At 56.8% G+C, this 24,249-nt stretch overlaps 3 protein-coding genes across 9 annotated transcripts in view; 2 read left to right on the top strand and 1 right to left on the bottom strand.

The window, feature by feature from the left end:
• Nucleotides 1-1,367: 1,367 nt before the first annotated feature.
• On the top strand, nt 1,368-8,445 carry CFAP157 (cilia and flagella associated protein 157). 2 transcript variants are annotated; one of them, XM_025359946.1, is made up of 9 exons: nt 1,368-1,569; nt 3,848-4,119; nt 5,032-5,185; nt 5,664-5,931; nt 6,243-6,373; nt 6,630-6,780; nt 7,142-7,308; nt 7,453-7,639; nt 8,254-8,445. In XM_025359946.1, the coding sequence occupies exons 1-9, from the start codon at nt 1,406-1,408 to the stop codon at nt 8,323-8,325; spliced, it is 1,566 nt and encodes a 521-aa protein (XP_025215731.1). In that variant the 5' UTR covers nt 1,368-1,405; the 3' UTR covers nt 8,326-8,445. The 2 variants fall into 2 exon arrangements, with proteins under 2 accessions (XP_025215731.1, XP_025215730.1); XM_025359945.1 differs by having other exon boundaries at nt 7,037-7,308.
• Nucleotides 8,084-19,920, bottom strand: PTRH1 (peptidyl-tRNA hydrolase 1 homolog). 5 transcript variants are annotated; one of them, XM_025359954.1, is made up of 7 exons: nt 19,784-19,920; nt 11,498-11,716; nt 9,973-11,175; nt 9,404-9,623; nt 9,023-9,122; nt 8,799-8,844; nt 8,084-8,702 (listed from the first exon to the last, which is right to left on the bottom strand). In XM_025359954.1, the coding sequence occupies exons 3-7, from the start codon at nt 10,108-10,110 to the stop codon at nt 8,520-8,522; spliced, it is 687 nt and encodes a 228-aa protein (XP_025215739.1). In that variant the 5' UTR covers nt 10,111-11,175; nt 11,498-11,716; nt 19,784-19,920; the 3' UTR covers nt 8,084-8,519. The 5 variants fall into 5 exon arrangements, with proteins under 5 accessions (XP_025215739.1, XP_025215741.1, XP_025215742.1 ...); XM_025359956.1 differs by lacking the exons at nt 11,498-11,716; nt 19,784-19,920 and having other exon boundaries at nt 8,084-8,609; nt 9,973-10,434; XM_025359957.1 differs by lacking the exons at nt 8,799-8,844; nt 11,498-11,716; nt 19,784-19,920 and having other exon boundaries at nt 9,973-10,434.
• The window catches only part of TTC16 (tetratricopeptide repeat domain 16), a 16,984-nt gene continuing 3,244 nt past the window's right edge, over nt 10,510-24,249 (top strand). The window contains exons 1-12 of one of the 2 annotated variants that reach the window (XM_025359942.1): nt 10,510-10,601; nt 11,601-11,773; nt 12,091-12,181; nt 12,388-12,531; nt 14,860-14,960; nt 15,049-15,178; nt 18,165-18,379; nt 19,151-19,395; nt 19,803-19,944; nt 21,023-21,188; nt 22,071-22,213; nt 22,370-22,601. In XM_025359942.1, the coding sequence (XP_025215727.1) occupies nt 10,584-10,601; nt 11,601-11,773; nt 12,091-12,181; nt 12,388-12,531; nt 14,860-14,960; nt 15,049-15,178; nt 18,165-18,379; nt 19,151-19,395; nt 19,803-19,944; nt 21,023-21,188; nt 22,071-22,213; nt 22,370-22,601 (1,800 nt within the window). In that variant the 5' untranslated portion in view covers nt 10,510-10,583. The remainder of the gene's footprint in view (nt 10,602-11,600; nt 11,774-12,090; nt 12,182-12,387; nt 12,532-14,859; nt 14,961-15,048; nt 15,179-18,164; nt 18,380-19,150; nt 19,396-19,802; nt 19,945-21,022; nt 21,189-22,070; nt 22,214-22,369; nt 22,602-24,249) is intronic. The other variant, XM_025359943.1, reaches the window with a different exon arrangement.

The following is a 24,249-nucleotide window of genomic DNA, read 5'->3' as shown; positions in this document are numbered from 1 at the left end:
GCACCCTGGGAAGGGCAGACCACCACAGGTGGGGTCCAGGGGTGCTGGAAATTCCAGGAGCTGCCTGCCTAGCACACAAAGTGGACGGGAGCTTCATGGGCCAGCGCTCACTAAGTGCCCCCAGCATCCCTGGACCGTATCCCTGCGCAGGGAACTGTTACAACTTTACAGATGAGGTCTTGTGAACTCTTTCACAGAGCAAGGTTCAGGCCATTGGCCCAAGGACTCACTGGAGGTCAGACAGAGCCCAAATGTGAGCCCAGTTTTGACCAACCAATCACTTCTCTGACCTTTCTCATCACCAACAGTAAAAACGCCCCCACCTCCCTGTGCTTCTGACCCCTCACCGTGCCCCCAAGTTCTCCTCATCCCCCCGGCCCGCCCCAAGGGTCCTACAACTCATGAGATCTAGTTGCTCCAAGAAACCATATTGGCCGGGCGCGGTGGCTCAAGCCTGTAATCCCAGCACTTTGGGAGGCTGAGACGGGCGGATCACGAGGTCAGGAGATCGAGACTATCCTGGCTAACACGGTGAAACCCCGTCTCTACTAAAAATACAAGAAAATTAGCCGGGCGAGGTGGCAGGCGCCTGTAGTCCCAGCTACTCGGGAGGCTGAGGCAGGAGAATGGCGTGAACCCAGGGGGGCGGAGCTTGCAGTGAGCCGAGATCGTGCCACTGCACTCCAGCCTGGGACACAGAGCAAGACTCTGTCTCAAAAAAAAAAAAAACCCACATTTGCTGAAGTGCCACTGCCATTCCCCTTGGCTACTGTCAGAGTTTTTCAGGGTAGTGCTACAGCCATCTCTTGCTAAGTGCCAAGCCCTGGGATGACAGGGATGGAAAAGGCCTGCCCACTGTCCCAGGGAGTGAGTGCCTGGGCTGGTGAGGAACACAGGCAGGCACACAGGCATGGCTGGCTGAGATCGGGGCTGGGGATGGAGCTCATAGAGGCACCCAGCTGCCGGCCAGGGCCCCATCAGCTGGACCCCCTACCGCACCCACGCCAGGACACTGTCACCCCAGGCCAAAGCTGCAGAACAGGCTTTGTGTGCCCGGGGTTAGTGTCTGATCAGCACAAAGGACAGGATGGCGATTTCCAGGGCCCTGACCCACATGAACATTTCCCATGGCGCTTATTTCCACGTGGGGGAAAGAGGGGTGTCCCCAGAAGCCCAAAAAGTTGCCCTGGGAGCCAGGCATCCTGCCTGCCGTGGCCTGGGACTCCTGGGCCCTCAGTGATGCATCTGCCTTGGAGTGGGACCTGGTACTGGCGCCCAGCAGGAACAGGGCAGGGTCCCTTTAAGCCCAGCCTCACTCCCTCGGCCTGTTGCTATGTACGGGACCAGCTTCCTTAGCAACCACCTGGCCTCTTCCTGGGGCTTGGAGCCCTGGTTGCCATCAGCCATGGCTCCCAAAAAGAGTGTGAGCAAGGCAGGCAAGGAGCTTGAAGTCAAGAAGAAGAAAGGCAGCAAGAAGGAGCCGGTGGTGGCCGTGGAGCCGCCTCTGGCCAAGGAGACGAAGGAGTTCTACCACATCCAGATCCGAGACCTGGAGGACCGGCTGGCCCGGTACGTGGGCTGGCAGGCAGGAGTCTGGTGCCCTGGGTCAGAAGCCCATGCTCAGGTGGCCCCCGTGTGGGTTTGGCCAAGGGGCCCTAGGCCTGTGTTCTGACCTCCCCTGGGATGTCCAGACCCCATCCCGTTTCCTCATTTCCTCATATGTACCTTTGGGAGGTTTCAAGATTTTAAGGGTAAATGGATTTCCCCACCTTCCCAGCTCCTAGAACCCTGGGCCCACCATGCTAACTCGTGGCCCCGCCCCAGGCAATCCCTACTTCCCCCTGCCTCACTCCTGCCCCGTGGGATCACAGGCTTTATGAAAGGGTAGAAACAGCCCTCTGGCGGGCGGGTGGACCCCCTGGTCCCACTTCCACTTCCTGGCAGTGGCGCCTGTGCCCCACTGACTCACCCAGCACATGAGCCCAGTTGTTTCTCCATGCTGGGCCTCAGTTTCCCCAAATGTAAGTGGGGAAGGTTGATTCCCCCTCCATGGATGTGACATTCTATTCTAGAGCCAGTTTTGTGTGTGACATGGTGGTGGGGGGAGATCCTCTAACTCTTCATTCAGAGCCATGTTCACCTGCCCATCATTTTCTTATGTTACAACCAGTTTCCTCCCAGTTGTGAGGCACCAGCCCCAGTCTCAGGGTGACCTTAAAAGACAAACCAGTAGGCGGCAGCTCTTCCCCACGTGACTGATGCTGTGGGTAACCACAGCTAATGCTGAGTCCCTCGTGGTGCCAGGCAGGCCACATACTGGTGCCCACTGAGTCCTCACAGCAGTCTTACTAGAGAGGTCGGATGTCATCCCCATTGCACAGATGGGGAAGACTGAGGCTCAGAGAAGGGAAGTCACCCCCAGGAAGAGGAGGCACCAGGATGGGAGCCCTGGCCTCGTGACTCCCCTATGCAAGACTTCTTCCTCAGCCCACACCCCTGAAATGCTCTGTGTGCAGTCACTATTTGAAAGATGTTGGTCAACTAAATTGTGATGCAAAACAACTTTCCAGGCCAGGCGCGGTGGCTCACGCCTGTAATCCCAGCACTTTGGGAGGCCAAGGTGGGCAGATCACCAGGTCAGGAGTTCGAGACCAGCCTGACCAACATGGTGAAGCCCCATCTCTACTAAAAATACAAAAATTAGCCAGGCGTGGTGGCGTGCGCCTGTAATACCAGCTACTCAGGAGGCTGAGGCAGGAGAATCACTTGAACCCGGGAGGCGGAGGTTGCAGTAAGCCGAGATTGTGCCACTGCACTCCAACTTGGGTGACAGATCAAGACTCCGTCTCAAAAAATAAATAAATAAATAAATAAATAAATAAATAAATAAATAAAATGTAAAAAAAAAAAAACAAAAAAAACAACTTTCCAAGTAACTTCGGTTATTCTATTGAAAACCAGTAAACTGGTTATGTAATACTGATTAAAATGAACATACTTCCCTTGAAATTCACAAACTTCCCTTGAGCTATCAGGTAGAATGTATTCAAGGCAAATGTATTTAACAGAGTTATTGGGTGCTTACTATTTGCCAAGTTGTCTGCCAGGCCCTGAGAATACAGAGGTGGAGGAGAGGGACATGTTCTTAGGTTTTGACCACCCAGTGGGACAAGGGCCAACTTACAGGAGAGCACCAAAGAGAGGGCCACAAATATGGCTCAGGGCCAAGAAGGGTCCACTGAAAAGAAAACACCAGGGTTACTGGATGGAAAAAGGTAAGGGAGATGCCAGGTACAAAGACTTGGGATTGGAAGGTGTGGAAGAGTTATGGAGGGATGCAGAGCTGGCTGACGGCAGCAGGCATTGTGGCTAAGAGCCTTGATTCTGGGGGTCAGACTGACTCAGGTTCAAGTCCTGGCTTTGCCACTTACAAACTCAGAGTTCCTTTATCCTTCTGAGCCTCAGTTTCCTCATCTGTCCAATAGGTATAAAATCATCATAGTATCTACATTCTTATAGGTTGTTGTAACGATTTAACAAACACACTGCACGCCTGCTATGTGCCAGGCACAGGTGTTGGGGACATACTTGTGAACAAGGCTCTGCCCTCATGGAGTTTGCATTCTAGTGATGTAATGAAAATAACATGCTAAGCACAGGTATTGGCTGCAGTCATGACTGTCGGATCGGGGGCATAGTGAGAGATGAGGCTGGATTCTGATCACAAGGAATCTCAAAAGCCCCTTTGCAGGACAGGGGGTCCAGGAGAGTGGGCCCAGCTGCACCTGAGGCCTGGCTTGCCCAGTCAGACCCCTGGACCACGGCCCCACCCCCGCTCCCGCCCCAGGTACCAGCGGAAGTGGGATGAGCTGGCTGTGCAGGAGAAGCTGTTCCGCCAGGAGTTCGAGCAGCTGGCCAATAACAAGAAGGAGATTGTGGCCTTCCTCAAGCGCACGCTCAACCAGCAGGTGGACGAGATCACAGACCTCAACGAGCAGCTCCAGAACTTGCAGCTAGCCAAGGAGATGGAGAAGGATGCCTTCGAGGCGCAGCTAGCCCAGGTGCGCCACGAGTTCCAGGAGACCAAGGACCAGCTCACCACGGAGAACATCATCCTTGGTGAGGAGGGAACTGGCTGGCAAGCCTGCAGCACACATCCCAGCTCTATCACTGACCCTGTTTCTCACCTGGGGAAACAGGGGTAATACCCACGTGCTGCTTGGCACGCACTGTCTTTCTTAATTGTCCCAGCAATCCTGCAAAGCTGGAAACATCCCCCAACCAGTTTGTAGACAAGGAAGCACCTCAAAAGGTGAAGTGTCGTGACCAAGGTCCCCCAGTTGGCAAGGGTTGTGAGGCTTAAATGTCAGATGGCATTAGAATCTAGCCCAGAGAATATATACAGTCCAGCTGCCGGTTGGGCGTGGTGGCCTACGCCTGTAAACCCTGTGCTTTAGGAGGCCAAGGCAGGAGGACTGCTTGAGCACAGGAGCTGGAGACAAGCCTAGGCAACATAGCGAGACTCCATCTCTACCAAAAAAAAAAAAAAGTACAAAAATTAGCCAGGTGTGGTGGTGCACATATGTAGTCCCAGCTACTTGGGAGGCTGAGGTGGGAGGATCTCTTGAGCCTGGGAGGTTGAAGCTGCAGTGAGCTGTGATTGTGCCACTGCACTCTAGCCTGAGTGACAGAGTAAGATTCTGTCTCAAAAAAAAAAAAAAAAAAAAAAAAAAAATACAGTTGTTGTTGTCAGTCACTTTCATGAGAGTATCAAGGAAGGCTTCCTGAAGGAGGTGGAACCTGAACAAAGCTTCATAAGATTCATGGAGGGGTGGAGAGAGGGCAACCCAGATGAAGGCAGTAAAGGTGACAGGGCCACGAAGTGTAGGTGGGGGATGGTAGACCTGCCCCACTGAGACCGCACAGGGCACACAGGAAGGGACAGGGACCTAAGGGCCATCTTTAAGGTCCTCGCCAGGCCCTGTCCTCTGAGGCAGCCCCTTATTGGGCCTTGTGCCCTGTGATGGCCAGGGGGGAAGCTGGCAGCCCTGGAGGAGTTCCGGCTGCAGAAAGAGGAGGTCACAAGCAAGTTTACGTTGCTGGAGGAGCAGGTGCGGAAGCAGGAGAATGAGTTCAGGGACTATGCGTACAACCTGGAGAAGAAGTCGGTGCTGGACAAGGACAGGTGGGCAAGCGGGGCACCCTTTGGGGCCTTTGGAGCCTTCATCCCTGGGACCACGAACATCCTAGTCTTCAGGCCCCAGCTTCTAACTGGGGCGTTAGATGGGGTAACTGACCCCTGCCCCCACAACCTGCTACTCCTTGGAATCCCAGCTGGTGATTATGAAGGGGTGGGAGAAAGGGAATAAGCTCCCAACTGCAGTCCTCACGCTGGCATTGGAGACTCCCAGGGCTTCCTTTTGCCACGTACTGGGATTAAATCATGTTTACTTAATAGGGGAGAGTACACTGAAATGGTACCAATTACAAAGGTCCAGAGGATCTACAGGGAAAGCCTCCTGCCTATAGCCCCAACCCTCCCTGGGAGAGAGTATGCTGGTGTTTAACAGCCCTAGGTGTTCTGGGAACCTCACAGAGGAAAGGGTGTGCCCAGGGCTTGTGCCCGCTCTGTCTGACCCCTTCTCTCCCACCTTTCTGGCCAGACTGAGGAAAGAAATCATCCAACGCGTGAACCTCGTGGCCAGTGAGTTCCACAAGGTGACCACGAACCGGATGTGGGAGACAACGAAGCGGGCCATCAAAGAGAACAACGGCATTACCCTGCAGATGGCCAGGGTCTCCCAGCAAGGCATGAAGCTGCTGCAGGAGAATGAGCAGCTCAAGGGAAGCCAGGGCAATCTGTGCAAACAGCTGGAGCTGCTGGAGAACACCCAGAAGGTCATGGCCAGGCACAAAAGAGGCCACCAGAAGGTGCGCCTGCAGGCCTCAGTACAGGGCATTTGGCATACAAGGCAGGAGGCCACCCTGGGGACCCTGCAGGGAAAGTCAAGTCAGGAGGGAGGGAGGCAGCAGAGAGAGGACTGGGCCTCCTGTGGGGGCTGCAGGGCGCTGGGCCTAGCTCTGGATTGTATTTACTTAAAACCCCCATAACTTATGGAAGCAGAGCCCAGTCCTGGAGAGCTCACTGGTCGCTCTGCACGGGGGAGCAGGGGAGGCCTGGCTGTGTCCGCAACTGGGGGACAGGGCTGGCTGAGGGCATGGCCACCTGTCCGCACCCGCAGATTATCCTCATGCTGACCAAGAAATGCCAGGAGCAGCAGCAGGACACCAAGGAGGCCGAGCAGCTGCGCCTCCTGCTGAGCCAGTTGGAGCAGAGATCCCTGCAGCTGCAGGGGGACAACCAGGCACTGAAGTGCGTATGGCCCGCGGAGGGGTGGGTGGTGGGTGGCGGGTGAAGGCTGGGGCCAAGCTCCGACCCAGCTCTTTCTGATCTCACGACCCACGCCAGTGACTTCCCCTCTCTAGAGGAGCCTGCCAGACAGGCTGAGGACTTGGGGCTGGATGGGGGCCCCTCTGGGCTTGGAGAGAAATGGCAGGGCCCCTGGCCCCAGGTGGCGCCAGTCCTGGGGAAGGGGGAAGGCTGTTGACTCATCCCAGTTGGGGTCCAGGAGCCAGAAAGACCAGATGAGCTTGCAGCTGGGGCAGCAGCAGGGGGATCTGCAGCGGCTACAGCAGGAACTGGCTAATGAGCAGAAGGTTCGGGCCAGCCTGGAGGCGGCCCTGGTCCAGGCCACCTCCTTCCTCCAGAACATTCTGCAGGTGAGCAGAAGGGAGGGAGGGAGGGCGCAAGGGGGTGGGGGAGTGAGCCCAAGATGTAAGCTGCTTGCAGAGAAGAGGCTGCCTCAGGATCAGAGGCCCCTCTTTTCCCTGAGAGCCTCCTGGAAAGTCTGTCCTTCGCTGATTCTGGCCTTCAAAGATCCCTCCAAGGTCTTAAAGGAGCTGGATTCCTTCTCTGAGGCTCTGAAAGGTCTCAGGCCTCAGTCTTCCCGACTGGAGAATGGGTATCCCACCAGAGACAGGGAGAACTTCGTGGAAACGGGGCAATGAGGTTGGAGGTTCCTGGAGGAGGGTGGGTATTGGGGCCACTGTGGGCCTGCTGCCACCCCACCCTCACCAACAGATGCACCCCGATGAAGAGGACAGCGACTTCGACGTGACATTCCAGCTATGGCACAAGGAGATGCTGCAGCAACTGCTGGTCATGCTCAGCTCCACTGTGGTCCCGAGACCCCAGAAGGCTGGCTGTCCCCACCCGGAGTCTCAGTCCCATGGCCCACCCAAGGAGAGGTGAACAAGTGGCCCTGTGTGGCCTCAGAGGCGGTCATAGAGAGCAGGGCAAAGGCATGCAGCCATGGGGACAGTGCTCGGCTCACCCTGGGCCAGAAACCTGGCTCGTGGAAGGCTCTGTGACCCTCGGTCCCCTCCCCACAGCCGGCCCAGCATCCAGCTGCCCAGGACTGGGTCTCTGCTGCCGCAGCTCTCTGACATCACCCACTACCAGCCAGGGGATCTAGGCCTGGTACCTCGCCAGGCCCACATCCCACCCAACCCCCAGGACCTCAGGCTGCTGTCATATATCACCCGTGTGGGGACCTTCCGGGCACATAGCAGCCCTGAGGTGAGGGTGCTAGGGGCCCCAGTTAGCCAGTCCTGGGAGCAAACTGAGGCTCTGCCAGGCCACAGCTGTGTGGTCCTGGGGATGTAACCAGACCTCTCTGAGCCTTCCCATCTGTAAAATGGGCTGAAGAAAGGGGTGGCCAAGCCTCAGTGGGCCAAGGCATGCCCACACATGCCCTGGGAGGGGGGTTGGCTGGACCCTGTTGTTCCCCCCCACCAGCAGAGTGGGATCCCCCTGAAGAGGCCTCAGCTTCCAAGCTAGCATCTTTTTTTTTTTTTTTTTTCTTTTTGAGACAGAGTCTCACGCTGTCACCCAGGCTGGAGTGCAGTGCCGCAATCTCAGCTCATGGCAGTCTCAGCTCACGGCAACCTCCGCCTCCCGGGTTCAAGTGATTCTCCTGCCTCAGCCTCCCAAGTAGCTGGGATTACAGGCGTGCGCCACCACGCCCGGCTATTTTTTGTATTTTTAGTAGAGATGGGGTTTCACCATGTTGGCCAGGCTGGTCTCGAACTCCTGAGGTCAAGCAATCCCCCAGCTTCGGCCTCCTAAAGTGCTGGGATTACAGGTGTGAGCCACTGCGCCAGGCCTCCAAGCCAGCATCTTTAATCTTACAGATACGTGCCCCTGCTTCTCTAAAAAGGCTCAAAACGTTTAGTCTTCCTGAAGTTCCCCTACGTTCCAAATAGGACACAGAGAGAAGAACCTACTTCAGAAATGGACTGGTCCAGTCACAGTCACCCCCACTTTAATCCGCAGGCAGCCTGGAACAGTCTAGAGGACAGTTGTATAAAAAGTAGATACCAAGGCTGGCATGGCAGCTCTGTGGCCCTGGCTGGGTTGGTGGGCCCTACAGTCAGGCGGGCAGCCATGGCCACTGGTGTCACGGCCCCAATGAGGGCCCCTGGCTTCGCTCACGAATGTGGTCCAAGATCAGGTCGGTGGCTCGATCCAGCAACAGAGGCAGCAGCTCCTGCTCAGCAGGGGAGAAGCAGCCCAGCACATGGGCCTGTACCGCCTCAGGGTGTGTCGGGCGCCCGATGCCCACCCGCAGCCTTGGCATTGCCTGTGGGAGAGCCAGAGAGGCCCAGGAAGCTTTGGCGAGGTGCTGGGGGACCCCTGGCCCACCCGACCCAGTTGCACAACAAAAGGGTAGACTCACATTGGAGTTGAGGCAGCTAATGCAGGAACGGACTCCATTGTGGCCCCTTCAAGGGATATGGGAGGGGCAGTTAGTGCCTCCCTGGGGCAGTGTCCTTCCACCCCTCCCTGCCCCGGCTGGGTCAGAGCAGCCCATTTCCTGTGGAGACTGGGTCAGCAGCCCTACTCCACCCCAACTGGGAGGCCTGAAGCCCTATCCCAACCCTGACCATCTCAGGACCTCACCTGGCACTGCCCCCCAGCTTCAGAGCCAGTCTCCCCAGGGGCTTGTCCAGCTCATCATGCACCAGGTACACTTCCTCGGCAGTCAGCCCAAACAGCTCCGCTTAGCACAGGGAAACGGCAGCCCTGGTTACGGCCCATCTGCCCAGAGGGTCACTGTCCAGACTCCCATGATGAGGGGCCACAACTAATCAATCCCACTTCACTTATAAAGAAACGGAGGCCCCCACAAGTACCCAAGGCCATGCAGCAACTGGAGCTCAACAGGTACTTGGAGGTGAACCCGCGGATCTGTCACAGCCAGTCCCGCTCTGGCCCCTGCACTCCCACCCTCACCCCCCACCCCCTCGGCCCGCCCGCCCGTCCCTGGCGCTCTCAACTCACCAGCCCGGGCCACGCTGCGCCCGTTGGCGTTCATAAGCCGCCGTGGCCGGAGCAGGACCAGCTGGGCATCCCCCAGCGGGGCCAGGGCGAGGTCGGCGGCACAGTGCCGGTCGCGCGTCCAACTCTCCGCCACACCCAGCCGCCGCGCCAGCTGCCCCAGCACCGCCATGCCTACGCTGTGTCGCGTGCCGGGCAGTCCGGGATTCCCCAGGCCAGCCACCTGCGGGCGGCACCAGGGAAACTGAGGCCCAACAACTCTCGCCACCCCCGACCTCACAGCGTCCCGTGGGCTCTAAAGCAGAGGAGCGGAAACGCAGAGCAACGCTGCAGTGGGGAAGGGGCGCGAAGAAAGGGCCCAGAAACCCGACCCCCGAGAACTCCAGAAAGCTGGGCAGGCAGGGCGCCCTAGTGCAGGAACGGAGCTTCTGGAAGTTTGGAGCCCGTCGAGCACCGGACCCACCAGTTAAGAAAACAGAGCAGCAATTTGGGGCCACTCGGCTCCCGGGACATAATGGCCGAACTGAAGCTAGGGACCGGGAGCCCCTACGTCGCCGCCCCACGCCACTCACCATCCACCGCTTCCCCGGGGGCCGAGGCTCCAAAACGCATCGGCTCATGGCTCGACTCAGCCACTGTCCGGCGCCCAAAAAGCCGCGCGGCCTCATGCTGCCCCCATTCCCGGCCCGGACACCACCCCCTGACGTCATCACCCCGCAGCAGCCAATCGCGTTGCCATTTGTTTGGCGTCGACCGCCAACGTCCAATCCGAGCCGGGCTGCATGGCCGCCATGCTTCTGAGGGGCGGAAGCGGCGAGGTGGTGGCCGAGTCCGGGAGCCCAGGCGCCTTCAGTGGCGCGGCGTCACAGTGTCCCTGCGGGGTTTGTGTGGGACGCTTGGAGCTCTTGCTTGACCTTCGGTTGGGAGGCGGAAGACTTGTTATGCTCCCGGCTATGGCCCTGCCTCGCGGCGAAAATCTGGCAAGTCCTTTCCCCGATGTAGGCCTCAACCTCCCCAGCTAATAAAAGTTTTCCACCTCCCTCCGGCTCAAAAAGCTTGGTTCCCGGGGGCGTGGCCAGAGGGGCGGGGCCTGTGGGCGTCCTGGTGATGGTGCCTAGCAACGTCAGGGCCGGGGCCGCGAGGTAGTTGGCAGAGGCCTCGGGGTCCTCCTGGAAGGGGCCTCATGACAGATTCGGACGAGGTGCGGGCTGGGGAGAAGACTAACGCAAAGGCAGAGGGCCAGGCAGAGAGACCGAGGCTGGGTTCGCAGGAAAGGGTGAAGGCCGGGAGGGGCAGGGGCAGCAGTCCGACTCAGGGAAGGCCCTGGCCACCATGCCAAGAACCAGGGATGTGAGAGATCCTTGTAAGGCTCGGCGGCTGCTTGGACAGAGGTTTCTGGCTTGGGTAGCTGGTGGGGAAGGTGACCTCACCAAGATGGGAGAGCCTGGGGCAGAAGTCAGGTGAGGTGTTCAGTGTGGCCTGCTGGAGTCAGGGTCCTGAAGGGTACCCAAGGGGCTGTAGGACCCCCAAGGCCTGAGACTTGGGACCGGGCCTGAGCTGGAGACATCAGAGCTTGGGGTGTCAGTAGCCGGAAGTGGGAGCTGGGAAGGCCTAGGGGGGAGAGCAGATGGTGTTGTGTGAGGACCCTGATCCCTGACCTTGACCACAGGAGAGGGAGAAGGGCAGGACTGGAGAGGGACAGGTTGGCACGGCCCTAAGGGGAATGGGACTGGGAGTGCCACCGGACCCCCGAGTGGGAGTGCCTCCTTCCAGGCCTCATTTCTTTTTTCTTTTTTTTTTTTTTTTGTTGAGACAGAGTCTCGCTTTGTCGCCCAGACTGGAGTGCAGTGGCCGGATCTCAGCTCACTGCAAGCTCCGCCTCCCGGGTTCACGCCATTCTCTTGCCTCAGCCTCCCGAGTAGCTGGGACTACAGACGCCCGCCACCTCGCCCAGCTAGGTTTTTGTATTTTTTTAGTAGAGACGGGGTTTCACCGTGTTAGCCAGGATGGTCTCGATCTCCTGACCTTGTGATCCACCCGTCTCGGCCTCCCAAAGTGCTGGGATTACAGGCTTGAGCCACCGCGCCCGGCCCAGGCCTCATTTCTGCCTCTCCTCCCTCCCTGCAGAATGCTGGCGAGTATGTCAGTGGGTGGGGGTCATCTCGGGGGCCTGCTGCAGCTTGCTGTCCTTCGGTTCTAGGATGCCCTGAAGGTTGACCAGGGCCCCTCACAGGACATCCCAAAGCCATGGGTGATTCCAGCCCCCAAAGGGATCCTGCAGTACATCTTTGGAACCAGCCAGGTGTTCCAAAGCATCTGTGATGTAAAGCCAAAGGTCACGGGGTTAACAGTGCCCCTCAAAGTCAGGGAGTAGTGAGTGACTACCTTGCTTTGGGGTCCCAGGTTCCTGCCTGACACAGCCATTCCCATACTGTGCAGCTTTGAGCCACTTACTCTGTTTGGGCCTCAGTGAACTCAACTGTCTAATGGGGCTCTTCCACCTCAGTGGAAATGAGGCTGATGGCCTGGCTGGACTCCAGGAACACCAGCCTGCCCTCCCTGGGCTTCTGTCTACTCCTCCTGCCTCTCTACCCAGCTCCCTTGCCTCCCACAATCCCCACCCCAGCCCTATGCTCTCGGCTGGTCCACAGTCAGGGCCACCCCTCTGCCTGTCCCCACTTTCTCCACAGCTACTCCAGAGGCCAGCAGTGCTTGGAGCAGGCAGACTGGGAGACAGCTGTGCTGTTCTTCTCCCGCGCGCTCCACCTGGACCCACAGCTGGTGAGAGGCAGACCTGGGTGGGCACAGACAGTTGCTGGAACATGCTTCCTCCCTCCCTGTTGCACCTGCCAGATCCCTCCTCTCAGGGCCACCAAGTCCCTGATGGGGATTGGGTGTCAACCCTCGGCGGGGGCGGAGACTTTCCCCTACCCTCCAGGGGGCAGATGGTGGGGAGGATCCAGCAGCCTGGGTCCCCTCACCCTTAGGTGGACTTCTACGCCTTGCGGGCCGAGGCCTACCTCCAGCTCTGTGACTTCTCCTCAGCTGCCCAGAACCTGCGAAGGGCCTACTCCTTACAGCAGGACAACTGCAAGCACCTGGAGCGCCTCACCTTTGTGCTCTACCTACAGGTGCCTGGGGCTGCCAGGGCCTATGCAGGGCACACACCTCACACCACTGGCTTTCCCTCCAGGGGCTCTCGTGGCTCCTGGGCCCAGCTCCGTCTCCTTGGATTCCTCCTTGTCCCTGTGTCTGGGTCCCCACCTGCTGCCCCTTTCACCTCCAAGGCTGGTTTACTGCCAGGGTTGAGTCAAGTTTGGCAGCACTGTCCATTCGGGTTTCTGCCATAATGACAGTGTTCAATATGCTACCCACCAGCCACGTGGAACTGTTGAGCCCTTGACATGTGGCAAGTGTGACTAAAGAACTGAATTTTATATCTTATTTTCATTTCATTATTATTGTTGTTTTTGAGACGGAGTCTCGCTCTGTCGCTCAGGCTGGAGTGCAGTGGCACGATCTCGGCTCACTGCAACCTCTGCCTCCCGGGTTCAAGCAATTCTCCTGCCTCAGCCTCCTGAGTAGCTGGGACTACAGGCACATGCCACCATGCCTGTCTAATTTTTTGTATTTTAGTAGAGACGGGGTTTCACTTTGTTGCCCAGGCTGGTCTCGAACTCCTGGGCTCAGGCAATCTGCCCGCCTCGGCCTCCCAAAGTGCTAGGATTACAAATGGGAGCAACTATGCCCAGCCTCTTATTTTTATTTTAATTAATTTAAATGTGTATAGCCACACAAAGCAGTGGCTATTGTCTTGGATGGGATGGCACAGATCTAGAGTCCAGAGGCTCTAAGCACTAAAAAGCTCACAGTGACCCCCAAGTGTATTTCAAAGGAAAAACAATATTAAACTATAAAACACCAACAAAGTGTTCCTTTTTTCCATTTTGATAATCTTGTTGTCTTTTTTTTTTTTTTTTTTTTTTTTTGAGACGGAGTCTTGCTCTGTTTCTGAGGCTAGAGCGCAGTGGTGCAATCTCAGCTCACAACCTCCACCTCCCTTATTCAAATGATTCTCGTGCCTCAGCCTCCCGAGTAGCTAGGATTACAGATGTGCATCACCATGCCTGGCTAATTTTTGTACTTTTAATAGAGATGGGTTTTCGCCATGTTGGCCAGGCTGGTCTCCAACTCCTGACCTCAAGTGATCTGCCCACCTCGGCTTCCCAAAGTGCTGGGATTACAGGTGTGAGCCAGTGCGCCTGGGCTTGATGTCTTTTGTTTATGTCAAAATATATTCAGTTCTTGGCCGGTTTGGGAGGCCAAGTAGGGCGGATCATGAGATCAAGAGTTTGAGACCAGCCTGGCCAACATGGTGAAACCCCGTTTCTACTAAAAATACAAAAATTAGCTAGGTGTAGCACACGCCTGTAATCCCAGCTACTTGGGAGGCTGAGACAGGAGAATCTCTTGAAACCAGAAGGCAGAGGTTGGGATGAGCCGAGATCGTACCACTGTACTCCAGCCTGGGTGACAGAACAGGACACTGTCTAAAAAAAAAAAAAAAAAAAAAAAAAAAATCTCTTCTTAAAAAGAAACATTTGGGGCCCTCAGACCGTGTGCTGAATCTGTCTGTTGCGGGCCCGTGTCCTGCACGGCCACTTCCTGTGTGCCCTTATGCAAGTCACTCCACCTCTCTGAGCCTCAGTTCCTTTATCTATAAGAGAAGCATGCTAGTGCCAGTGAGAAAACAAGTTGAAGTTCTTAGCACAGGGCTCAGCACCCAGGGCCCAGGGCCAGGCTACAGCATGTTCATGTTAGTTCTGTTGGTCTCTTCTGCCATCTGAGATTCTGTTTTTTGTTTGTTTGTTTGTTTTTTTGTTTGTTTTGAGACGGAGTCTCGCTCTGTTGCCCAGGCTGGAGGGCTGTGGCATGATCTCGGCTCACTGCAACCTCTGCTTCCCGGGTCCAAGCGATTCTCGTGCCTCAGCCTCCTGAGTAGCTGGGATTACAGGCACACACTAACATGCCTAGCTGATTTTTGTATTTTTAGTAGAGACAGGGTTTCATCATGTTGGCCAGGCTGGCCTCAAACTCCTGGCCTCAAGTGATCCACATGCCTCAGCCTCTCAGAGGGCTGGGATGGGATAACAGGCGTGAGCCACCGTGTCTGGCCCAGCCATCTGAGTTTTCTCCATTTCTCTTTGTTCCTGAATCTCTGTATTCCTGTCTCTTGCCAAGTGTGTATCTCTCACCGACTCTTGCTGTCTTTCCCCAGATCTGTATCTCTCTCCATCTCTGTCTCTGTGTCTCTGCCTCTTCAAGTCTCTCCCAGATCTAAAAGGCTCTATCCTTATCTCTTGTATCTCTCCCTCCTGCCTCAGGGCTTTCGGCTGCCAACCAGGGGGTGCAGCGGGGCTGGGGTGGCAAGCAGAATTGACTGTCCCCTGTGTCCCCAGGGGCAATGCCTTTTTGAGCAGTGTGCCTTCCTGGACGCCCTGAATGTCTTCTCACATGCTGCCGAGCTCCAGCCTGAGAAAGCGTGCTTCCGTTACCGATGGTGAGTGCCCTTGCTGGACCCTTCTCCCAGCAGCGGCTTCCTGACGCCCCACCCGGTAACCAGAGCACTCTGTTCCCTCTGCCCTCAGCATGGCCTGTCTCCTGGCCCTCAAGCAGCATCCGGCCTGCCTCTCACTCATCACCGAGGAGCTGAAGCAGGACACCACCAACGCCGACGTCTACATCCTCCGGGCCAGACTCTACAACTTTCTCCAGAAGGTACAGTGGAGAAGGCGGGCAGGGGCGTGCCTCCCAACCTGGCGGTCATCAGTGTGCCCCAAGATTACAGGAGGAGGCAAGGCTATCAGCTAGCCCAGAAGCCCCATCCCACAGTGCCGTGGGTGCTGTCCTCCCTGGGAAGAGGCCCACACTGGCCTGGACCACTCAGCTACCACTTCAGGTCCTTGTTCCATTGTTGCTCAGCCCTGGCTCTGTGCCAGGCCTGTGCTGCACCCCAAGGGAAGCAAAAGATGAGAGATTCATATCATCCCTGTCCGGATGGAGCTCGCAGCCTGGGGGAGGTATCCCTGGGCAGACGAGTACACTACGAAGGATTTAGCCACAATCCTGTGAAGCCACACACGGGGACACCCAGGGCACCTAACATGAGTTAGCCCTTCTCCCTCCTCCCTTCCTCCCTCCTCCCTTCCTCCCTCCTCCCTTCCTCTCTCTTCCCTTCCTTCCTCCTCCTTTTCTCCCTCCTCCCTTCCTCCTTCCTCCCTCCTCCCTTTCTCCCTCCTCCCTTCCTTCCTTCCACCTTCCTGCCTTCTGCCTTCCTCCCTTCCCCCCTCCTCCCTTCCTCCCTTCCCCCTTCCTCCCTCCTCCCTTCCTCCCTCCTCCATTCCTCCCTTCTCCCTCCTCCCTTCCCCCTTCCTCCCTTTCTCCCTCCTCCATTCCTCCCTCCTCCCTTCCTCCCTCCTCCCTTTCTCCCTCCTCCCTCCTCCCTTCCTTCCTTCCCCCTTCCTCCCTTCTACCTTCCTCCCTTCCCCCCTCCTCCCTTCCTCCCTTCCCCTTCCTCCCTTCCCCCTTCTTCCTTTCCTCCTCTCCTTCCTTCTCCTCTTCCTCCCGCTTCCTTTCTTTTTTCCTGTTTGCCTCAATGAATCACCCCTACCCCTGACCACCCGCACAACCTGGGCTGGGCACAGGGACAGACAGTACAGGAAACAGCTTGGGAGCAAGAGAAACTTGGGGTCACAAGGGAGGAGGTGGAGGGGGTGCTGGGCACCAAGGAGAGGAGGGCAGGGATGAGAAGTCTCCCCAGAGGCAGTGGGAGCCTCCATCAGGTGTCCCCAGGGCAGGGAGCTTTAGGAAGATCATTCTGGTATCCGCAAGGAGTGTGGGTCGGAGGGGAGGCCTGGAGGCAGGAGCCTGAGAAGGAGGCTGGGCGCCACTGCAGAGTTGGGTGAGGCTGAGGGAAAGGTGGTCATGAGGGCAGCAAGGAGGGGCAAGTCCCACAGCCCTTCAGAAGGCAGGGCTGGAGTCTGGCTTGGGGGTGGGCTTGAAGGAAACAGAAGGATCCAGAAGGGTTCTGGCTTGGCCTGGGTGGATGGGGAGCTGGGAAACTAGGATGGGGAGGAGCAGGTGGGCGGGGTGGGGTGGGTTCATCTCATTCTCCAGGTGGGGACATCCTGGGGGCGGCTGAAATGCCAGCCTGCATTGCAGGAGGGAGCGCCGCCGCCCTGGCAGGAGCGACTCCAGGGAGCATGGTCCACCCTGGCGACTCCTCCCTGTGCCTTGGGGCTGGGCTGCAGCGTCCCACAAGCGATTCAGTGGCATGAGACTAGTAATTTGTTTTGTTTTTGTTTTGTTTTTTTGAGACAGAGTCTCACTCTGTCACCCAGGCTGGAGTGCAGTGGTGAGATCTCAGCTCACCACAACCTCTGCCAGCAGGTTCAAGCGATTCTCATGCCTCAGCCTCCTGAGTAACTGGAATTACAGGCGCCTGCCCAGCTAATGTCTGCATTTTTAGGAAAGACAGGGTTTCGCCAGGTGATCCCCGCTGCCTCAGCCTCCCAAGTGCTGGGATTATAGGTGTGAGCCACCGCGCCTAGCTGAGAACTAGTAATTGATAATTATTGGTGACTGTTGCGATTTTAGCCCCTCCCATGTGTAGGCGTGTTCTCAGCACTTTGCCCCTGTTTAACTGTGAGGCTGCAGCAACCCTTTGGGATAGAGACACACTGTCCTCTTTTCACAGAGGAAGAGCCACCCCCAGGTGACTTGCCCAAGGTCACACAGCCTGTTCCCAGTGGCACTGCCTGGAGCCCAAGGCTGCCTACTCCAAAGCCCTGCCCCTAGCTCCTGCCATTTCCCTCCCTCCATCCACCCATGCCTGCCGTCCACTACACCCCGTTCGCCTGCCAGCCAGTCACCCCGCAGGGAACAGGGTGGTGTTGAACTGTCTGTTGCTGGGCTGAGCTGTGCCTTCCTCACCCACCCCTCCTCCCGGTGGAAGGGACTTGCTGGGGGAGGTTTCTGCTGTACCCAGACCAGAATCTGGGCTTGGGCAGAGTGGTCTTGGGCTCAAAGGTCAGGGAGGGGAAGAGGGAGTGCAGGGGAGGGGAGGGAGGACACAACTGTCACAGTCAGGAGGTCACACGCTCCCCACACCTTGAGTGGGCTTCACAGAGGCCTGACAAGGAGGCAGCATCTGCAGAAACCACTGGGGTGGACCTGGCTCACCTCAGATCACATCTGCAAAGGGCCAGCTGGCATGGGGCCTGGGATGGAATTTCCCCATGATGCTCCTTGTGTCCTTCAAGAGGTAGAAAGGGGCTGGGCATGGTGGCTCAACCCTGTAATCCTGGCACTTTGGGAGGCCAAGGTGGGTGGATCACCTAAGGTCAGGAGTTCGAGACCAGCCTGGCCAACATAGTGAAACCCCATCTCTACTGGAAAAAAAAAAAAATTAGCCAGGTGTGGTGGCATGCACCTGTAGTCCCAGCTACTCGCGAGGCTGACGCAGGAAAATCTGTTGAACCTGGGAGGCAGAGGTTGCAGTGAGCCAAGACCACACCAATTGCACTCCAGCCTGGGTGACAGAGTAAGACTCCATCTCAAAAAAAAAAAAAAAAAAAAGCAGAAAAGGGTGGGACGTGGGGGGCATGGAGGAGGCATGGTGTGATGCCACCCTGCTGAAGAAAGGCCTCTAGGTCCCATGGCTCAGTTGACCTGTGCCCCTGATGCCACCCTTGGCCTCCTGCAGCCCCACCTCTGCTACCGGGATCTGCACGGCGCCTTGCTGTTGAATCCCAAGCATCCCCAGGCCAGGATGCTGCTCCAGAAGATGGTGGCCCAGGCCCAGCAGGCGCGCCAAGACGCGGGGATCCTGGCCGTGCAGGGCAGGCTGCAACACGCACTGCAGTGCATCAACTGTGCCATCGAGAATAACCCTCTGGACCCCAGTCTCTTCCTCTTCCGGTACTGCATGGGAAGGTGCTGGCCTTGGGTCCCAGGCCGTGCCCAGCCACAGACTTTCTGTGTGGTTTAAGGAGAGTCCCTGACCCTCTCTAGGCCTCAGTTTCCCCAGCTAGCCTCTAACAGTCTTTCCCTACTTCCTACTGGGTTAAGGCATTACATAGGTGGTCTCTTACAGCTGGAAGAGGGATGGCAACAAATGTCCCAGTTACCCCAGGAATCCTAGAGCCCCAGCCTGCTAAGCAGTTCACACTGGGCGCTGAGCCCAGCTCAGTGGATGAGACTTAGGCTTGAGTCTGGTCCCCAGGAACTTACCACATCCTGCTGCATTTCGGAGGGAGCGCCGCTGCCCTGGCAGGAGTGACTCCGGGCCGTTGTCCACCCAGTCAACCTCTCGCTATGCCAAGGGGCTGGGCTCAGTATCCCACAAGTGATTCAGTGACATGAGAGGCCACTGTGATTTCGTGCCAATTAACCTCTCCAAACAGCGGTGGTAAAACACCTGTTTCTTGTACAAAATGTTTTAATGTAGAGACTGGCATACACCTGGCTCCCAAAAAGAAAGAGGGAGGGTATTTTTGCAAAAAAATAAAATGATCAGTGCCTAGTGGGTTATCTGAGTAGCAGTCCAGAGCTGGCCCCACAGGCAAACCTAGCAAATGAGGTGGGGATGGCCACTGCCTCCCTGGGTCAGGAGGTCTGGCCACTCACCAGTGGGTGGGGGTGCACTGGCCCTCATGTCCCTCCTACCGTCTGCCACACCGTCCCCCACAGGGGCACCATGTACCGACGGCTCCAGGAGTTTGATGGGGCAGTGGAGGACTTCCTGAAGGTGCTGGACATGGTGACCGAGGACCAGGAGGACATGGTGCGGCAGGCGCAGCGCCAGCTGTTGCTTACCTACAACGACTTTGCCGTGCACTGCTACAGGCAGGGCGCCTACCAGGAGGGCGTGCTGCTGCTGAACAAGGCCCTCCGGGACGAGCAGCAGGAGAAAGGGCTCTACATCAACCGAGGCGGTGCGCAGCGACCGGGGACCGGGGCGTTGGGGAGGGGATGCGGGGAGCCTCGCCATCTTTAAGGCCCCCACTGGGCACTTGAGGCCCCTGCGGGGGAAGGAGGAAGGGAGAGAGGAAGGAAGCGAGGGAAGAGGAAATGTAATAGTCTCAGTATCCCAGGAACACACTCTGGGAAATGATACCTTAGACAAACTGGTTCCAGACTCCTTAAAATGCTCCAACAGGCGGCTGGGGAACAGTGCCCAGACGCCCAGAAAACTAGAGGGGACGGGGACCGTGACCGCCGATGGGGGTTATCAGCCACCAGTTTCAGGCCCTGGCCCCAGGGCTGGGGCTGGAGCCGACTGGGCTGGGCCTCCCAGGCACTGGGAGTTGGGGGTGCACTCACCCCCGCCTCCGGACCCTAGATTGCTTCTTCCAGCTGGGCTACCTGGCCTTTGCCGAGGCGGACTACCAGCAGGCGCTGGCACTGAGCCCGCAGGACGAGGGCGCCAACACGCGCATGGGCCTGCTGCAGGAGAAGATGGGGTTCTGCGAGCAGAAGCACAGGTGCGTGGGCTCCGGCCCCCACGGTGGGTGGGGCAGGCTCTAGAGCGGGGTGGGCAGGAAGCCAGCTGCTGGGATCCCTGGGCCAATCAAGTTGCTTCTCTCCCCAGGGCATGGGCGCGGTCGTTCTCCCCTGTAATCCCCACACTTTGTGAGGCCGAGGCCTAGGCAGGTGGATTGCCCGAGGTTGGGAGTTTTGAGACCAATCTGGCCAATATGGTGAAACCCCATCTCTATTAAAAATACAAAAAAATTAGCTGGGTGTGGTGGCGTGCACCTGTAATCCCAGCTAGTCGGGAGGCTGAGGTGGGGGAATCCCTTGAGCCAGGGAGGCGGAGCTTGCAGTGAGCCAAGATTGTGCCACTGCACTCCAGCCTGGGCAACAGAGCAAGACTCCATCCCCACCCCCGCCCTCCTTCCCCCCAAAAAAAAGCTCCTCTCCCAGTTATGCTTCCTTTTTTTTTTTTTTTTAAACGGAGTCTTGCTCTGTCACCCAGGCTGGAGTGCAATTGCACAATCTCAGCTCACTGCAACCTCCACCTCCTGGGTTCAAGCAATTTTCCTGCCTCAGCTTCCCAAGTAGCTGGGATTACAGGCGCCTGCCACCACACCCAGCTAATTTTTGTATTTTTAGTAGAGACGGGGTTTCACCATCCTGGCCAGGCTGGTCTCAAACTCCCCACCTCAGGTGATCTGCCTCCCAAAGTGCTGGGATTACAGGCATGAGCCACCGCGCCCTCCCTATGCTGGTTTTCTTTGTAATATTTTTACTACTCAATAACTTGGAACTTAATCATAGTCAAATTAATATTTTCATTTTAGCTGATGGGTTTATGGCATTCTCAGAAAGGCCTTCCCTACCCCAAGATCATAAAAATATTCATTGATGGTGGAGTTTCACACTGGCATCTAAGTGTTGGCTCCATCAGGGACGTCGCTGGTGGAGAGAGAGGAGAGGGGCGTGGTGGGGGGAGCAGACCCAGCCTGGTTTCCGTCTAACTCCTCAGTGGGGCCCAGAAGCCACCCTTTTCCCCACAGATGGCCGAGCTCGTGGCAGCTCGGAATCCACTGTGTCCTGCAGGCAGTTCCAGAAGGCAGAGGACCACTTCTCCACGGCCATCCGGCACAACCCCCAGAAGGCCCAGTACTACCTGTACCGGGCCAAGAGCCGGCAGCTGCTGCAGAACATTTTTGGGGCACGCCAGGATGTGGCCACTGTCCTGCTCCTCAACCCCAAGCAACCAAAGGTAGGTTCCTGCCACGTCAGGGGTGTAGGCTCAGGAGTCATGCCTGGTGCATAAAGATACTCCTTGGCCCCCAAAGAAATCTGGTTTGATAACAATCATAAGGCCAGGCATGGTGGCTCACGCCTGTAATCCCAGCACTTTGGGAGCCAGAGGCAGGTGGATCACCTGAGGTCAGGAGTTTGAGACCCGCCCAGCCATCATGGTGAAACCCCATCTCTACTAAAAATACAAAAATTGGCCGGGCGCGGTGGCTCAAGCCTGTAATCCCAGCACTTTGGGAGGCCGAGATGGGCGGATCACGAGGTCAGGAGATCGAGACCATCCTGGCTAACACAGTGAAACCCCGTCTCTACTAAAAAATACAAAAAACTAGCCGGGCGAGGTGGTGGGCGCCTGTAGTCCCAGCTACTCGGGAGGCTGAGGCAGGAGAATGGCGTAAACCCGGGAGGCGGAGCTTGCAGTGAGCTGAGATCCGGCCACTGCACTCCAGCCTGGGCGACAGAGTAAGACTCCGTCTCAAAAAAAAAAAAAAAAAAAAAAAAAATACAAAAATTAGCCAGGCGTGGTGGTGCACGGTTGTAATTACAGCTACTCAGGAGGCTGAGTCATGAGAATTGCTTCAACCCAGGAGGCAGAGGTTGCAGGGAGGCAGAGGTAGCAGTGAGCCAAGACTGTGCCACAGCACTCCAGCCTGGGCGATAGAGTGAGACTCTGTCTCAAAAAACAAAACAAAACAAACAAGCAAACAAAAAACATTGCAAAACTCTTCCTTCTTCAGTCTTGGGAAGGGCCAAATCTGGCTGTGCGGGATCAGGGCAGCATCACGCTGTGTGCCCGCTGCTCTGGCCCTCACCTGGCTCTGGTCACCCCCTTTCATGGCAGCTGTCCCTGCTGATGACCAACCTCTTCCCGGGCATGTCTGTGGAGGAGGTGCTTAGCACCCAGATAGCCCACCTGGCCAGGCTGCAGCTGGAACGGATGGTGGAGGGCAGCCTGCAGGCTGGAGGCCCACAAGGCATTGTGGGGTAAGCCCTGGAGCAGGGGGCACAGGCCAGGGCTGGGGAATGGCTGCGGCTCTAGGCTCCTCTGGCTCCAGCTGCATGCCAGGGCCATTGTCTAGTCCTTGGAGAGACCAGCATGGGCCAGGGAGACTGACAATGCCCGGGGGGCTTGTTTGGCAGGATGCTTAAGCAGTGGGAGTTGGAGCGCCAGAAGGCCTTGGCCCTGCAGCGCTCATGGAAGCAGGAGGAGCCTTTGATTGAGACCTCCGAGAAGCTGCAGGCCACCCCTGAGATTCCCCAGGTAGAACCGGGAAGCTCAGAGGGACAGGCTGAGGCCCCCAAGGAGGAGGAAGAGAAGGAGGAGGAGGAAGAGAAGGAGGAAGAGGAAGAGAAGGAGAAGGAGAAAAAAGAGGTAAGTGGAGCACACGCCAGGGCCCGAAGCCCTTGGGGTCTGGGGCAGAGCGTACCCCAGTCCAGGGCTGAAGGACGCAGGCCAGTGGAGTCTGGCTTCCAGGCCTGGCTCTGCACTCCCTCGGTTGTGTGATGGACTGGGGACATCTTGCTATGAGATGGGGATGGTACAAGCAAGGGGTGCTCCTGAGGGAGGGTGTGTGGGGATGTGGGCCCTCACAGAGAGGAGTCACACCCCTGCTCATGGTCACTGTCACGAGTTCTACTGTATGCACTAGCCACTTGCCACTTGTGCCAGAATTTTTTGTTTTTGAGACGGAGTCTTGCTCTGTCACCCAGGCTGGAGTAGAGTGGCATGATCTCGGCTCACTGCAACCTCCGCCTCCTGGGTTCAAGCAATTCTCATGCCTTAGCCTCCCAGGTAGCTGGGATTACAGGTGTGTGCCACCACACCTGGCTAGTTTTTTGTATTTTTAGTATTTTTATCAGACTTAAGCGATCTGCACGCCTGGGCCTCCCAAAGTGCTGGGATTACAGGCATGAGCCACTGCGCCCGGCCCCCAGAATTTTCTTAATTCTTAAATTTGTTTCTGAAAACCTCTTATTGAATGTAACATAAATATAGGAAAGTGCACAAATCATAAGTGCCAGTTTGATGAATTTTCACAACTGCATGACACCTATGATATCATTATCCAGATTGAGAAAGAATACTTTCCCAGCTCCCAGAAGCCCACTGGGGCCCCCTTCGAGGCCCCTCCCGTAGCCCACCCTACCTACAAGGCTGTCCTGATTCCTAATGCCAAACATGAGTTTTTGTCTTTTCGTCACATAAATGGACAGCATGGTGAGCGTCACTCACACTGCAGCAGGTGGCAGCAGCCTGCTCCCTGTCTCTGGTGCTGCAGAATATTCTGTCCTTAACAATCCCACAGCGTGTTTCTCTGTTCTACTGCTGGTAGACATCAAGTACACTAATGTTCAAAGGAAACTTTACACAATTGAAGTACAGGAATACCAGCATCCCTTGCCATCAATAGAAAACGTGGCCGGGCGCGGTGGCTCATGCCTGTAATCCCAGCACTTTGGGCGGCCAAGATGGACAGATCGCTTGAGCCCAGGAGTTCAAGACTAGCCTGGGCAACATGGCAAAACCCTGTCTCTACAAGAAAATACAAAACTTAGCCAGGCATGGTTAGCCTATAGTCCCAGCTACTTGGGAGGCTGAGGCAAGAGGATCTCTTGAGCCCCAGAGTCACTTGAGGCTGCGGTGAGCCGTAATCATAGCACTGCATTCCAGCTTAGGTGAGAGAGCAAGACCTTGTCTAAAGAAGAAAAGAGGCCGGGCGCGGTGGCTCAAGCCTGTAATCCCAGCACTTTGGGAGGCCGAGACGGGCGGATCATGAGGTCAGGAGATCGAGACCATCTTGGCTAACACAGTGAAACCCCGTCTCTACTAAAAAATACAAAAAACTAGCCGGGCGAGGTGGCGGGCACCTGTAGTCCCAGCTACTCGGGAGGCTGAGGCAGGAGAATGGCGCAAACCCGGGAGGCGGAGCTTGCAGTGAGCTGAGATCCGGCCACTGCACTCCAGCCCGGGCGACAGCGCGAGACTCCGTCTCAAAAAAAAAAAAAAAAAAAAAAAAAAA

This window comes from Theropithecus gelada, chromosome 15 (genome assembly GCF_003255815.1).
Source record: "Theropithecus gelada isolate Dixy chromosome 15, Tgel_1.0, whole genome shotgun sequence".
Lineage (NCBI taxonomy): Eukaryota > Metazoa > Chordata > Mammalia > Primates > Cercopithecidae > Theropithecus > Theropithecus gelada.
The sequence above is the reverse complement of the archived record's forward strand: the minus strand, read 5'-3'. Positions and strand labels throughout refer to the sequence as shown.

Excerpts from the sequence above, each read along its gene's own strand:
- CFAP157 (XM_025359945.1), top strand. The coding sequence starts at position 1,406 with ATGGCTCCCAAAAAGAGTGTGAGCAAGGCAGGCAAGGAGCTTGAAGTC. Across the intron at positions 1,570-3,847 it reads CTGGAGGACCGGCTGGCCCG|GTACCAGCGGAAGTGGGATG; the intron begins GTACGTGGGCTG and ends CTCCCGCCCCAG. Across the intron at positions 7,309-7,452 it reads CATGGCCCACCCAAGGAGAG|CCGGCCCAGCATCCAGCTGC; the intron begins GTGAACAAGTGG and ends CCCTCCCCACAG.
- PTRH1 (XM_025359954.1), bottom strand. The coding sequence starts at position 10,110 with ATGACGTCAGGGGGTGGTGTCCGGGCCGGGAATGGGGGCAGCATGAGG. Across the intron at positions 9,123-9,403 it reads GCGCAGCGTGGCCCGGGCTG|CGGAGCTGTTTGGGCTGACT; the intron begins GTGAGTTGAGAG and ends CCCTGTGCTAAG. Across the intron at positions 8,845-9,022 it reads AAGCTGGGGGGCAGTGCCAG|GGGCCACAATGGAGTCCGTT; the intron begins GTGAGGTCCTGA and ends TATCCCTTGAAG.